At 42.3% G+C, this 16688-nt stretch overlaps 1 protein-coding gene across 1 annotated transcript; it reads right to left on the reverse strand.

Moving 5' to 3' along the window:
• Nucleotides 1-71: 71 nt before the first annotated feature.
• Nucleotides 72-15471, reverse strand: SSU72 (SSU72 homolog, RNA polymerase II CTD phosphatase). The gene is made up of 5 exons (XM_065650080.1): nucleotides 15199-15471; nucleotides 10480-10623; nucleotides 3519-3658; nucleotides 1634-1752; nucleotides 72-895 (listed from the first exon to the last, which is right to left on the reverse strand). The coding sequence occupies exons 1-5, from the start codon at nucleotides 15276-15278 to the stop codon at nucleotides 794-796; spliced, it is 585 nt and encodes a 194-aa protein (XP_065506152.1). The 5' UTR covers nucleotides 15279-15471; the 3' UTR covers nucleotides 72-793.
• Between the last annotated feature and the right edge of the window lie 1217 nt (nucleotides 15472-16688).

Raw genomic sequence — 16688 nt, forward strand, 5'->3', positions numbered from 1 at the left:
CCTGACTCCGACTTCAACATCTGCAACTGCAAAGAAATATTTTCAGATACAGACTTGCAGTTTTCAGGTGTGGAGCAGATGCCATTTAATCATTATGAGCTGCCCAAATCCACAGCCTCTCCAAACAAGGGGCACAGTTGGGGTCTTTGGATTCCTCTCAAGACGTTCTTGCTGTCCCCACCTCTCCAAGAGCCTCTGGATGAACAACCGTTCACGTCCCACTCCAGACACTGTGTTTGCCCTCACAGAGCAGCTGCATTTCCTCAGCTTCTATTTGGAAAACAGACAAACTTACAGGTTTTTATTTTTTATTGGATGCTTCCAACTTTATACCTAATAATATACAGATACTCGTTTTCATTGTTCCATTCACATCCTCACATAGTTCAGCCATTCTGTCACATTATAATAAAAAAAAAAAAGCACAACTGAAATAAAATAAATTTGTAAGCTGGAAAAATACATTATAAACTTATATTCAAGAAACATTCTCTTAATAATTAAAACCCTACTTGTAAATAATTAAAGTAGGATTTAAAGAAAATCTTGATTTTCATTTTTAAATAGGTGGCCTTTGTGTATACTTTTAATCATCTCATATGTACAACCCCAACCAGTATCTCTGCCTACCTGTGACAGAATACCTGAAACAAACCAAAAAGACACTGAAAAGGAGTTTTTAAACAAAACAAAAAAAAAAATCAATACTCATTTTCCAGGAAAATACAGTATAATCAGAACTTTAAACACATGCTTCCCTCATCTGTATTAAGGCCTAAGAGACAGATGTGCTTTAATAAAAGCAGACAGTATGAAGAAAAGTCCTTCCACTTTTCTCTTCAAATTCCTGTAACAGCTCATCTATTTCATTTTCCATGTCTTCTGTGTGCTGTATCTATAAGAGAAAAAATACTAAGCAACCAGACTCCAAGGATATGATGTAGTTTAGAAAACTGTAACAAGTCAGTGCTTCAGAACAGCTACAGGCGCTCAAGAGATGGCTGCAATTTCAAGTCCTTGAACCCTCTTTGGCTTTTTGCACCTGGAAAGGATTTAAGACCAGAATAGATCACACAGGCTGGAGTAAAGAAAAGCCTGTTGCCACTCTGGAATAGGTGAACTCCTCAATTTGTGAAAAGACAGAAATCCCTGACAGTTAGGCCAACTGTTTCAAGTGCAGCTTATTTCAGTTTTACTTCCAGAGCCAGAGCCCCTGAATGTTGATGAGAGAGGTACCGGTTTGCTCTTCCACATTGTCCACACAACGGGACGGTACTATGAGATACCCCTACATCGGATGTTTTCAAACACACTGGGATCCAGAATACAAATCTGATGTTTAAACCCAAATATTACAACTGCTTTTGAATGGAGGTTTTTGCCATAAACAGCATTTTGAGTATGTGCAATGGCTGTCAACGCTTGGGTTTTGAATGCGTGCACAGAGTCCACTCTGGAAACCATGAACTCTGTCACAATTCATCTGTTTGCACAACAGCTCCAAAGATAACCACAAGAATTTGGAAACTTAAGTCTAGATGTGGATTTTGAACTTTTGCAACGTGCAACGCTTTTAAGGAGTCCTAAGCAAAGCCCGAGCCCTGTGCTGGGTCCAAGGAGCCCTCATACTCACACACTGGCAGAGCTCGCAGATGAGGAAAGCGCCCAGGGTTGCCTCCTCGTGGTTATCCTGAATGTCCACGTTGATCACGTGTACTGGCTGACACGTCTCCTGTTCTCTGGAATTTAAATCTAGTTGAAAACAAAACACACATAACAGCAAAACTTTGGGTGGAATGGTGTAGTATTTTATACAGAGTATTAATAAGATTCTTAAAAATACCGAGCCGTTGCCCACTTCTGCCTTCTCCAAACTTGTTTTCAGAAAATAGTTTAATATTAGTCTTAAACATAGTCCCTTTTATTTCAAAAGTGAGAGATGGGTATTGGAAACAAAATAATTCAGTTTTGTGGAAGGGTCACAACAGTTTATTTGCCCTGGTCATGAAAAGTTACTGCTCTCCTCACCCTGAGAGTCTTTAGAGACCAAGATCGAGATTCTCAAAAGTCAAGAATGATTCTGGGCTTCCTCACCTGGAGAGTTTTAACTGCCCATTTTTTTAAAAAAAAGCACTGTACCTCCAGCACTCTGAAAATTAAACTGCAAAGGGAACTCCTACAAGTACCGATAGTCACATCAGAAAATTCTTGCTTTCATGTGTTCTGCTTATTAACTAGAGGTGAACGGGGAGAAATAAGAGACCTTTTTCCTGCTAATCCACCCACGTATTATTGTTATGCCTCTCTAACATAACCTTCCTAGTACAGTTTTTAAGCTACGACTTGTTCTCTCCTAACCCTACTCTGCAACTTCATTTTGGCAAACCTGTCAAGGCCTCAATCTTAAGATTTCAGCTTTTCTATCTCAAGCCATTTGGTGCCACTCAAGCCTTCGTCCTTTCACTGATCAACTATGAGCAGCATTACCACGAAGCTGGAAGAGATGCACAACTGGAAAATTAGAAAGTGGTTGCTCTTCACCTCCCTTCCTCAGGATAACTCATTTAAAACATTCCAGTGAAAGCCGTCTTCTTGTGACAGATCTATTCAAGCACCAGGGCAGCTGCTCTCAGAACTTACTGACACATTTCAAACGCTCCACTTAAAGATTCAGAACACAAGCTGCTCAGCTTGCAGAAGCCCAAATGTATCATGCTCCGTGCTGCTTGTGCCGTGACCACTGAGGACTCAAAAGGCAAGGCAACGGCCTTTTAAATTAGGTGTATGATGCTAATTTTGTTGTCTGCTCTTTCCATGTAAAGGAAACACCTTAAAGCTTGCATACAGCTGCACCCAGCACTTCCAGAAGGAGTAGGGCTCCGTTTAGGGCATGTTCAGGGGGTTCACGTCACGCTTGCTGCATTGTGTTCATGCAGAACCCAATCCCCAACTGAGATTCTTCTGACATCTCCCACTTTTGACTCATTTATGGGCAAAGCTGTAGCACATCTGCAGTGTTAACTATGCTCAAGAACAGTTTCACCACCTGTACAGGAGGTATTTAGTGTGGATAAACTGCCTGGTAGGACTCAGAAGTCTTGCGTAGACAAGGTTAGTCTCATAAGGAAGACAGCTTAAACTGTGTTTCGCTATCAACCCTGGGTGAAAAAATGCTCATCACATATAACTTGCTAGTCTTCTATATCCACGAGCATTTTCAAACCAAACACATATTTGAGTTTCTCCGAATGCTTGCTATATCCTTATGCCAGTCCTTAAAGCTGCTATACACACACATTCTGTGTAGCTACCAACACCAGCATCTTTTAGAAATAAGTGTTCAGTCATTGCTTCTCTGGAATATGAAGTCTACATCAATGGACCGCGAGCTCTTGTTCTTGCTGGTGTTCCAGCAGCAACAGTCAGAGGAGACAGAGGTGTTTCCAGATTTGTGAGAGACTTCAAGTGGGAGGAAAAAAAAAGCACTCAAAGTTAACTTATCAGTTCAAGGTCCTTACCTTCTACTACTTGATCATAGACTCTTTCTTCACACGTTAGGATCAAATCAAAAACATCTTTGCAGTTCTGGAATCTTTCTGGTCGTGGCTTGATTCTCTTATTTCTGTCCAACATGTGTAAAATCCCATTCTGTGTGTATCTGAAGTCGCTCGAGTTAAGTACCTTTACTTTAAGAAGAGCCATGTTTTTTGAGCAAATGACCAGCACAAGTTAAATTATTACTATATTTAAAATAAGATTATTTCTCTCTGCAAATACAAAGACCAGTGACCACTAAACAGATTCCTAAGGTGGCAGCATGATCCCCCATTCATGCAATTTCTGGTTTTCATTAGTACAATGGCAGAGACAGCTTTAAAAGGCCCTCATAAGAGCAGAGTTCCTCAGGAGGACTTTTCTTGGGCAACTATTTTTATATCCATAATGCTTAGAACACACAGGCTTGGCGGTTTGCGTGAGCAGAATGTCCTACATTCACTTCAGTCACTGTCCCTCACTCCAGGGGCCTCCATCCTGAAAGTCAATTATACGGCGTTTCCAGTGTCAACCGCACATCTGCACGATGTCCCACTCGGGCCGCAGGTTTGTGCAACCAAAATTCCAAAGAAAAATAAATAACAGAAGCATCATATCTTAAAAATATCCCAAGGTATATAAATGGGAATGAAGAACAACACTGCCTGTGTGCCTGTCAGAACTGCAGTCGCTGTGTGAATCTGTTCTGCAGCTTGGTAGCTATATTTATGCTGCTACAGTAACCCTGAGGCTCAAATTTACATCCTGTATCCCCCTTTCTGACAGGATTCAGTAATCCCACCGTCTTCTCAGCGTTCAGGGACACGCAGCTTCGTTAGAAGCACACAGGATTGACTGCCACATAAATCTGCTCACTAGACTAAAACCAAAGTTTGCTGGGTAAATTAGGAATACCAGGAAAGGTTTGAATTAAGAAAGTCTGGAAACTGAAGCATCTCTTCCTTGCTTTGAAGCAGCAGTACTTTGGGCCTTACAAGTATGTATTTTTAAATTAAAATAGCAGTAAGGATAACAGTCTATAATTTCTCCAGATAACAGAAGGATTCTCAGAAAAAAAAAAAAAAATCCATCATTAGCAGCAAATATGTTAAGAGGTCGTCTTGGCATATTTCCTTGTTGAAACGGTCATATACGCACCTAGCAGGTATCTTAATTATTTTCAGAGAACAGTCCTCACCTTTTGTACCAAAAGACCAACAACTTTCTGCCTTTCTGCAGCTGCTCTCGGCAGCCAGACCTGCACCTGCTAATCTATAAGCTTCAAAGTGTTCTTGAGCAGTTTTCAAGCAAACGGCCTTCAAAGCTTTTCAGTCTTTCAAGTGGTTCACCTATATTAAAAGCAAAACCCATTTTTCTACCTAGAGGAGTCTACCTTACGTGGAAAATACGTTCAGTTCTCTTATGTGTCTGCATCATCTCACTTCAGCTACGTGACTACAGAAAATTTCAATTTTGAATCGCAAACTGAACGAGGTGTTATCACAAGTATGTATTGTCAATTCTCTCTCAGCCAACTGACTTGTACCGCATTTTCCTTCAAGTCACTCCCAAGCCTTTTTCCACTCTTCTTTCCTGAAAGATTTCTCCCTATATAATTCAAGAATTGTCCTTTATAGCCCCAAATTGTTTGGTTTGGTTTGTTTTTTCCCTTTCTAGGATGAAATGTTGCTGGCATCTGTCCCCTAGCTTTCCTGAGCGTGGAGCCCAAATTACGCATATTCACCAAACCCACACAGGCAAGCATGCTGCTTCGCACAGTCGAGCCTTCTGCTGCCAACTTAGAGCTATTTTTTTTTTTTCCAAGGGTCCATCTGCCTATAAAAGGAGATTGAAATAAGCAGTTGAGATTCACGACACTTTCGTAGTTGGTTGTCTGAAATTTTTTTCCACCTGGAAAAAAAAAAGCAGCATCCCATCCTTTCAGCAAGCAGGGGGATGTGATCTGCATGACTGTTTTCAATGCATAATCATAACCCAGCTTCTTCCTCTTCATGAGCTCAGGCGAATGCAAAGATCTTACAGCTTATTAATGGTTCCCACTGTACCACCAGATGTGGAATCATTCAAGTTGGACTTTGCTCTCCTTCCCTTCCAACAGATTTCTACTCCACGCTCCCTACCCTATGCATCTCTGCTTGCTTTTTTCAGCAGCCACTTTTCAGCAGGTTCTCACCAAATTTTCACCTGGCTTTCCACGCTGTGCTGTTTTCTGGCCACACCCGCCGCCTTAACGCTACCACGCTCAGAAAGCCAACAAAACATGCACACGTTTCTCTAAGAGGCCTTCACCTACTGCAAACTATTGGTAGAGTAAATCCATCACATTTTTACATGAGTCCAATTCAGATATCATCTTTATTGCAGTAACTATGCTAAACAGATCCACAAGATAATGAAATTTATGCACAGCAACTGAGGAATAGAAAGACTCAATATTAAAAGGAGATCTTGTGATACAAGTTGAGTTTTTCCAAGAGACATAGCATTGTTGCTCACTCTTATGGAGATACCTATACCCAGCTATTTCTATTGTTACTGACTCTGCATTCTCTCCACTTACTTAAGGACACCCCGTAATAATATACCGATGAAGATATACATGTATTTAAAACCAGTAAGTTGTGTGTGTGTCAATCTTAGCCAATGTCTTGGAGAAACAGCATCTGCGACAACTGTTTTCAAAGCAGTTTCCGTTGTTATCATTGCTTTGTACTGTAGAAAGCAAAGGTAATTTTCAACTAAATAGAGTCATGGCTGGATAGGGTAACTCAGATAAAACAAAATGCAAGTATTACAAAACTTAACTCAATTAAGCCATTTAATTTAACGCATTTGGGAAACCTGCAAACATATTCATCAAGACAGCAGGACCACTTTGAAACAGCTGCGTGCAGAGCAAGAGACCCACTGGCTGAGCTCTGCAGCAAATGGTCCCGAGCACAACGCTACGAAGATGATATTGAAAAAAACACAGGAATGTGGTTAATGCACAGGCTGATTAACAGCCAATTTTGCAAAGTTTACATACACACAACTTGTGTACCTTGGGCAAACACTTCTCACAATAAGCCCTTCTCACGCTCGGTCTCTGTTCTTGCACGAAATTCTAAAGATACTGAAGATTTCCAAGTCTACTCCCGGGCACCAAAGGTAAAACACCTTCTCTCCCCCAACCCCATCCCAACTTACCATCTCCTGAAAATATAGTACTTTAATCACTCTGTTAGTTGTGTGGTGTTTTTTTTTTTCCCCAAATGATCTCTCTGCTATGCCAATTAGAGGCATATGGGACAGTCAGAATTTCTTTCACAAATCCTGAAAACTGAGACTTCAGTAATTAATACTACTTCAGATTTTAACACTACTTTCACTACCTTGTACCAAATCAGTCAAAATTAAGTATCCCAAAAAGCAGCAGCATCACGCTTGGGAAGAGAAAGCATCTATATGCTTATTTCTATCTATACTAGATTCCTTCTTTTGCTGAGTTTCAGAAGTTTATTACAGATTTTTTTTTTAAAAGAGCTCTCACGTATATTAATTTCTCAGGGCTGATAGAGCTCTGTCTGCCACATGAAGTCCTTCAGACACTTGCACGTACACTAGCAGCGTACATGAACAAAACCTTCCAAAAAGGATTCCATGCCAGCAACTGTTCTCTCTATTGAGCAGGATTTTATAAAAACAGCTGGTCAGCCGGCTTGTTTCTATTGAGATAGAAAGAAAGAAACCGTCACACACCTCTCCTGCCATTCCCATGCTCAACTTCTAATTTGCACTGCTAAATTCTGTTTAATACGCTGGTCCATTGGTGAAACCATTGGATCCCCAAGTGCCAGAACAATTGTATTTGAAATACACAGGATATATGCTGGCCTTCACAAAACACCGTGATCCAAATAATTCTGCCAATGCTGAAGTACATGTCTGCACATCCTCTTACGTACTCTAAGAGCACAAGGAATTCGACCAGTGGAAAATGGTAACAAGGGCCATCTGACTCCGATTTCTCTTACCTTCCACATTTTTTTTGATCTTCCTTCTATCAAGATGTGGGTTATTGATCGCATTTCCAAATGCATCCAAACTTTCCAAACGACCTTTTATTTCTACCTGTTGGAAGTGTTCAAAATGCTCCACTCTAAGCAGCTGAAAGCTGGTTTACGCCAGACTATGTGGACATGGGGTGAGCTACACACAAGTGAGTTTTCAAAATGCTTAATGGAAGAGGGTGACATATAACCCATCTCAGATGTAAAAAAGGTATATCCTCTGCGTTTATTCCTCTTCGCGGGCACAGGAGATGGCGTCTCAAGTGAGACCAAAAAGTTTTGGGAAAGGCACAAAATATTTCTCCTACACAGTTCTGCAGTGCCAATTTGGTTCAACAATATACTTTTGTTGCCCTTCCTTATCACCTGCAGGGAAATCAAGATTTCACTGTTGTTCGTCTAGACCCTGTGAAGATCTTGTACATGCCAGAACCTGCTTCAGAATATTTTTTCTCCCTTCAATTCTGGAACTGCTATCCAGTCCCTCACGTCTATGCCTGCTCCAAAGCCACCACATTTTCCTCCACTGATGTTCTACCACAAAGCACCTTACCAGTTAACAGAGCGCATCTTCTCAGGAGATTACCGGGGATAAGCATCAGCTATGGGGGACCATCATACTATGAATATTTACCGGCAAAGTGGTCTGTATATGGCAGAAGAAACTGTTTCCACTTGTTCCAAATGTGAACTGTACTATTAAAAAAACCCCAACAATACACAACTACCACAGCAATAGCACAAAAAGTACCATATGGGCATTCAGCTTAAATATGGAGTTAATAAAGAAAAAACCTAGATCTTCATCACCTAGATTAGTACTACCTTCTTTGTGACAGAAAAGAATCCTTAAGTCTTTGAATGAGATGTACCAAGCCAGTTTTGCTTCTTCATTTCTAAAACATTTTCCTTTTTACCTGACACACACCTTCAGTGACTTCTTGAAGACATGTTCTGCCCACCCCCAATTTTATACCATGTAACTATGGAGCTAAAGCTGGAATCCTATCTACAGTTAGAGAGCAGGTCAAATTAAAAGAGGGGGTAAAAAAAGTAGGAAAAAGAGCAGTAGGCCAAGCTGGTGGAGTAGAGGTAGGCTGCCTAAAAATCCTAGTAAAAAAGCCTGTCCATGGAAATCATTAGGTGTCTTCCATCTGAGGGTCACAGATATGTCAGTGTTCAGAAAGGGAAAGAAACAATTCATCAAATGGTTTTGTCACAGTCCTCTATTAGGACTCAGGGAATTTAAATGCAATATTCTAAAAATGGAATAATAGATGTGGATACTTATTTTATTTTAAGGTTTAACTACCACATCGTAAAACACTTCGAAGTACTTCCATTTTAGATACACTGCAAACACCCACTCAGCCGAATTTGAATGCTTGGCCCCACTAATCCCCTATTCCTGTGCTTCTGAAATTCAACATATGTCTTCAAGGCACATGAGCTTGTGCTCTGAATTTCACTAATTAACCACAATGAGGGTGCTTTTAGTCTCTGCAGAGTGGGGTTTGATAGTTCTCCCTCCTTTCCACAAGTGAATAAGAGAGTTTCAATGGATCTTTTAACTCTAAAACATCTTTAACATTGTTCTGCCTGATGTCCAGCACTGCAGAAATGCATTTCTGTTTGACACTACCGCTTTCTGAAGCAGCAGTCACTCACTTGCTGGCCAGAGAACATTCCAAGTCCCTTACAGATACAATTTCACCGAAGATCTAGCACACACGGCTGGAGGAAGGACAGCACTCCCAGGTGCAGCAGCACTGAATGCCAAGCAAACTTCACCTGTCCCATCAGGGGAATATGGGAACAAGCAGACAGTCGTCACCCAGATAACATATTTCAAACCATACGGAAATGCTACAGGTGACAGTCATCTTTGCTTAGCTGATGAAAGCAAGGCTGGGGAACAGAACAAGCAGCTAAATCAGAGGAAGAATCACACCTGTTTTCTCACGCAGATTACACTCCAAGCCCATCAGACAAGCAGCCCTCCCACCCTTCAGCAAGTAATGTTCGGTTTTCCATCACCTCTACGAAGTAATGCTCACCCAAAAAATCTGAGAGCCCCCCTGATTCTGGTTCACAAAAAACTACTCCACAACTCTGACAAGAGTAGGTCTCATTTTGGTTACTGTATAAGTCTTTACCCTCAAAACCTACCTGTTCTAAAATTATGGTTTGACATGGGTCATGGTTTTAAGTAGTGTACACAACCTTGATCACCTCTGCTCTCCAGGATTAAATATGTCATTGGACTCTCCTATGTCCACTCTTTTGCAGTTGGACTCGATGATCTTAAAGGTCTTTTCCAATCTAAATGATTATACAATTTTATGATTTATAATATGCTACAGGATTTTCTTTTTTCGGTGCACAGAGCAAATCAGGTATCAAGCAATTCTCAGTGAGAAGGGGGAGCTCTTTAATGAAAGGCACCCTCTCTCCCAGAGAAAGTATACTGTAAACCTTACCTGTCCGTTTGTCTGAGCTAAATACAACATTAATGTCGAGGTGGTCGCTCTTCACACATCCATGATCAGGACAGTCTTTGCACTGAGAAAATATGATCCACAGTGCAGTGGAGGTAATGTGATCACCTGTGATAGTATCAATGTGCCTTCATTCAAGAGCAAAACATGTTCATATACTACAAAAGAGCATTTTGAATGCCTGCATTGTAACTCAATAGTGATTTACAATGGAGCACTGGAGGCCCACTGTAAAAAAACCTCCTATAAGCCTAAAACATTTTAAGATCATCAAGCAACTATATATTCCTAATGCATGATGCCAAATAATGAATTACACCTTGCAAGGATGAATCATATTGGATTTTTTTTAAAAGGCCATGCCACAGGGATACAGTTCTTTGTCTTTCCTAAGCAGATCATTGTACATCTGATCATATGTTGTTTTGAAATCATAAACATTCGGCTTGTCCGGTGCTGGTCCTGGCAGTTTCACATGAGTCCCTGTTCCAAAGGATCGGACACTGAATCCTCGTTTGCTGAAAGACAAGAGGGAACAGGGGAAAAAGGGCAATTAGACTGGATGGACTTTAAACACCAACGTTATGAAGAATATATAGTGAATTTTAAAAACACCTCTTAGCAATCAGCTAAATCACAACCAAAGACTTGGGCAACTCTTACCAACTAAATTTCCAAGCGTATTTTCTCGCAGCTACAATCAAAACTCACGCATCATTTCTAAAGGAGAGACTACATTTTATATGAAATTTTCTTAGAATTATGGTACATAGCATTTTGGATATTTTTGTGCTTTCAGGCATCTTGGATTTGCAATAAGCATGTGTTCTATATTCCCTCTTGGATGATACAGTATAGGCAAAGATGATTTTGTCTTGATGCAAGCAACAATACCAACTGATCAACACTTACGTATTCTTGCTAAAGTTGCTTGGCTAACTACGTTATTCCCCTCACTATGTTGCCAAAACTACCTCTAGTATAATTTAATTAGCCTACTACAAACATTTGTGGGCCTGGCACTTTTCTCATACTGTGTAATTACCTTTACAGAAGTGGGGCACTTATTCTGCTGGTTGGGACCTAAAACTCTTGGGTAAGCCAGGGATAGCGTCATTCCATTCTCATGAACAACTACTTGTTTAATAATTACAATTAAAAAAAAAAAAAAAAAAGGCAAGAACTTGCTTGTCTTCAGCGGTAATGCCAGAATGTTCCTTCTGATTAACCTACTTGAACCTCAACGAATCCTTCAATAATACTAAGAAACATTTCAATGTATTTGTTGAATAACAGGGCCAAAGAGATTGTTCTCTGGTGGTCTGATGGACAAAGCAAACCAGAAATCTTCATTTGAAGTTCCACACATCAAAAACTTGTGCCTCACAAGGAATTTCACGCTTTGACACTCCGAGTCGCCAGGGCACAGTTTTTATGCTATTTATGCATCGGGTGTATGATTATGAAATATTATGAAATATTATGAAAATGTTTCAACACATTTCTTGCAATGCTTGGGGCAGGGGAGAGGACAGAACGCCTGCACACTCATTACAGAACAGAGCCTGCTTTTATTAAGCAGCTGGACAGATCTAGTTTAATGAGTCATCAAGTGTTGTAATGTGGCAGAGCCTTTTAACAATGAACATTTTCTACAAAACTATGTACATCTAGTATTTTTTCTTGGCCTAGAAAAACTACCCAGAAGGTGGAAAATAATGAGATTCAACTTTACCATAAAGAGTAAAGGGTAAGATATACTAATATACTATCCTAGCACTGATTTCTGAAGATGCGAAGCTTAAACATTAACGGACCTGTGTTATGAAATTTGAGGAAGCTGTTGCTATTAATACTATTCAGACCAATGTACCTAAACTATCAATATACCAAGTGCAAATATAAGCCAGCGCACAGGTCTCGTTTTCAGCAGGTATGCTCAGCTTAGGTTAAGTCTAAAGCTCATTATAATGAGGTCATGTGCACTAATCACGTGCCCACGAGTTTACAGACCTTTGACTGAAGAACCTGGCAACTAGTCATTGCATTTCCCTCCAAAGAATCTCAGAGCTGACTACAAATATTGCTTCTCATCCGGGACACAACTGCTGCAGAAAGCCAAAATAAACACGGGACTGCACTAACACACGACAGAGCTGTTGCCACTCGCTTTAAGGCACTGGGAGGAGAAATAATGTAAATCCATGCAGATAGAGACACGAATATTTATCCCCACCTTTCTCGTCTTTGTTATTTGGGGATCTCATACATGGTTATTACATTAAAACCTTTCAGTAAACTGAAAAATACCTTAACAGTACAGCTCCTCTTCTTACAGTGGCCAATAAGTATTACTAAACATTAAAGCAAATGCAAGAAATCTATGCAATTGGACACTGCGGCTACAAATCATAACATCAATGTGACATTTAAGCTTCAGTTACTAGGGTTTCAATATTTAAATGTTTACTGCCACTAAGAGATCTCATTCACACCAATTTCTCAACAGCTTCCTAAACCAAAGGAACGTTTATGTAGCTTAAGCGCATATCAGTATCCTACAAGTTTTCATTATCAGTAATAACAGAGTCCCTGAACTCAGGAAACCAAGACAAGATATCTATACTGTAAGAGCCTGAACATATGAAGTTACCAGAGCACCTCCTATTCACTGGGAGAGTCTGAAACAATAACTTCATTTTAGAGGCCACATCAAATAAATATACCCAAATGGAAAAGTCAAAGTTGCTGTATAATAAAGTTTGGCAATAAGAGAAGTGTTACCCTTCCACGTTCCTCTAAGTTCCTACGTTTGAAGGAGAACCATGGCCTAAGCCTGCATATTCTATGGAAAAAAAATACCTGTATGCCAATTATATCTGTAAGAGCAAGAAATGTAGGATGAGTAAGATTATGACCCAGGGACTGGCTGCAGACACACATCCAGTTTGGCAGCTTTTAAGGAAGGATCACGTCTTTCTCTATAGTCCTTACTGCTTTTCCTCCTTCCCCTTTGCTTTAATGTCTTAACATACTCCTATGATGATGACAACTATTCTATTAACAAACTTCAAAAGACCTTCAGTCTGACTTCTGTTGGAAGATTAGAACGAAAATGTTTAAAACCTGATTAGCTGGAAAATATGCAAGCACGGTACAAAGCAAATAGAAACTGTACAAAATAAAGATAATGCCAGAAACTGGTAGATCAATTATTCAGATACAAAAAAGATCGAATGCATAATTTCTTTTCTAGAAGCACAAGTGGCAGCACAGAGATATCAAGTACAGTAAGGATGAATGAGAAATTCAAGCTGGCAAGTGAGACTCATTGCAAACCCTTTTGGAATGGACCACTGCAATTTGAAAGGACAGGAAGTTTCTAAGTGTCCAAAAAGCCCCACACTCATTATCTGGTGCATTAAGTTTAAAGAAAGAAAAAACAAGCCAAACAAACACCACTACCAGCCCCCAAGTGTGCAAAGAAAGTATATATCACCATTCTGCTTTCCTGAGTCTAAAAGAGAGCACACCAGGGTTTTATAAAATAAAAGTACACTAAGATGTTAAATCAATCCTGTTTAAACCACTTCATAATTTCATGCATTAAAAAGGACAAACTACTAAGAAGAAAGATAAAAGCAAGAAGCGATGGCCTGCAAGTACTTCCAACAAAAGCCTACCGGGCAAATCGAACTTTTCACCTAGATGTTACATGTAGAGGGCTACATTTGCTATTTTACAAGTGCATCAGAAGTGAAAATTCAGATATGTCTGCGAGATCGTTTTTGCTTTAAAAAGAAGTAACATACAATTAAGTTCAAGTTTTAGTAGACACTAGGTAGGCCTAATATTTGGAAAGTAAAATCACAGCTTGCCTTACTGATATTTTTCTTTATCAATTGAAGAATTGGCCATTTTTGCGATTCTTGCTATAATTACATAGGATGCTGCTGAAAATAAACATTTGGCAAATACCTATGTTTTGCTATTTTTTAACTAAAATCTTAAGGGAGAAAAGACTTTCGAAAAACCATTTCCCTGCCAGAAGAACATCAGTCACACCGGAAGTGATTTAATTCTGCAAAAACAGAGGAAGCAAACGGCTAAACATCAGAAGTGAATTTAACCGTGTCCGTAGTGCTCAGGTTCCCCTTAAAACTCGGTTCCAGTATTATTAGCAGAAAAACAACAGAAGAATAAGGCCCTGCCCCCCAACCAGCCACTGGTAACAGGGTGTTTTCACAGAACTGCCCCAGGTAACATTCCAAGCCAAGTTTAAGCACTGAAGCATCATCCTGCTCACAGTAAGATGGCTGCCTGACCAGATGCTTGTTATTTATTCCTTCCAAGGCTGTTTTTATTTAAGTGTGGCACACAACGTACGCACAGATGTTTGGCTTACCGTGCTAGCAATATGTAGCTTTCGATGTGAATGTTACTTTGCATAACAAGAACAACGAGCCCTTATGATGCTCCCGCAGCGCACAGGGAAGGCTCAGGAACACGATTTCGGGCACGTCAGGTCCCTCCTGCCCATCAGCCCATCCCAGTCTCTCATCTCCCCTGTGAACCCAGCCCAGCTGAAAACACTCGCAGTGCTAAAGAGATGAACCCTCAAAAATCCCCAAGACATTTTTCTAACGTTCTGAATCGAACACTTCGGTTTTCCTGCAACAGGGAAAGGTGCCCTTTCAGTGCATACAGCAGCTCCAGTCTTCAGAGGCATTAAAGGATTAAAAAAAAAAAAAAAAAAAAAAGAAAGAAAAAAAAGCATTTAAGTGTTGAGATGCCGAGGCCCGGGGGCTATTCGGTGCCTGTCGAATTCGCCAGCTCGTGTTTTGATCCGGAGGCCCCGTCAGCGCCAGGGGAGCAGCCCCCGGCGGCCCCGGCCCGGAGGAGAGGCCGGAGGCGGCGGGACGGGAACAGGATGAAGCCCCCAGGGCCGGGGGGCGCTCCGAGCACGGGGCCCTCGCATCCCCCCGGAGCCCAGCTCCCGGGCAGGCCGAGGAAGGGGGCCCTGCTGCGGCCTGGAGGGGCGGCCCAAGGCCTAGGCCGCAGTGGCGGGGGTCGGTCGGGCAGGCCCCGGTTACCTGAGGATGTTGTGCGCCTCCATGCTGCGGTTCTGGTTGCTGGAGCACACCACGGCCACGCGGAGCGGCGAGGACGGCATGGCGGCGCAGGGCAGGGAACAGCCCGGCTCCCTCCCCGCGGCTCCCGCTCGGCCCCGGCCCGCGGCTCGCACAAAATGGCGGCGGGAGCCCGGCGGCGGGCGGGGCCGGGACGTGTCAGCGGGGCCGCGGCAACCGCGGGGCGGGCTCGGGGGCGGGGGCCGCCGCCCACCCGCGGGACAGAGGCGGAGCGGCGGCGGCCACACGGAGCTGGAGCGGCCAAGGACCGAGGGACCGACCCCGGAGCGAGGGACCGACCCCGCGGCCCGCCCGGGCCTCCTCACCCGGGCTCCCGCCTGAGGAGGGGCCGGTCCCCAGAGCGGAGCGGCCTGACCCTCCCTGTGGAGTTCGCGCTCCAAGCGTCGCTGCTATAATTCCTAATTTAGGACATATATATTCCAAAAGCAAGAACCAAAAGGACCATCTCCTGCTGCGTTTATCCCAGGAAAACTTTCATTTCAACAGAGCAGAAATCTGGGACACAGAGACCCGTGATAATTACACATCAGTCCCAGAACTCGCAGGCCTTTCCTTGCACTTAAAGCATCGCTGCTATAATTCCTAAGACTTTAACAGGAATGTGACACAGTTGACTGTTATCTGCCACTTTTTCTCCTTCCAGCTCACTCTTCCTCGCCTTTCTTTTGGAATGTACTCGCGAAATAGAGCGGCGGTTTTTAGTCTTGTAAGACTTCAACTCCAGGTCTCCATGGAAGCAAAATAACCCGCTTTCACTTGCACCTCCAAATAAAGGCAAGCAGCCTTTCCTTTTATCTCCCACAAAAAATGTCGTAATGGAATTAAGAGGTTTTTTGCCCGAGGTACACACTGTTGCCTCAACAAGATGGACAGGCCCAAGGTTGTTCAAATAAACTCCGGGGCCTCCAGAGTTGTTCAAATAAACTGTGGTGAGCGCAACCCGCAAGGGCTCAAGATTTTACAAAAAAAAAAAAGAAAAAACAAAAAACCCCGTGTACCATGCTGATTGCTTGGGCTGCTAAACTACCACCTGACTTTTCAGCCGGTTCCTCAGAGAAAAGCCGCCAGCAGAGCCAGGGATGTTCCCCTGGCGACTCAGAGCACAATTTATTTCCTCCCACCCAACCGTGTTTCCCAGTTTTCGGAGCAAGCGGTTGGAAACAGCGCTGCGCAAATGGCTGGTTTCTGACCCGGCCGCTGATCGCCCACAGGACAGCCTGCTATTACCACACAGCCTCTGATTCTTGAATCACAGAATCATTTGGGTTGGAAGAGACCCTCGAGATCACCGAGTCCAACCATAACCCACCCCTGGCACTACCCCATGTCCCTGAGAACTTCATGTCCATCTGTCCAACCCCTCCAGGGATGGTGACTCCACCACTGCCCTGGGCAGCCTGTTCCAACACTTTACAATCCTTTCCGTGAAGAAA

The sequence above is a fragment of the Caloenas nicobarica genome, chromosome 22 (genome assembly GCF_036013445.1).
Source record: "Caloenas nicobarica isolate bCalNic1 chromosome 22, bCalNic1.hap1, whole genome shotgun sequence".
Taxonomy (NCBI): Eukaryota; Metazoa; Chordata; class Aves; order Columbiformes; family Columbidae; genus Caloenas; species Caloenas nicobarica.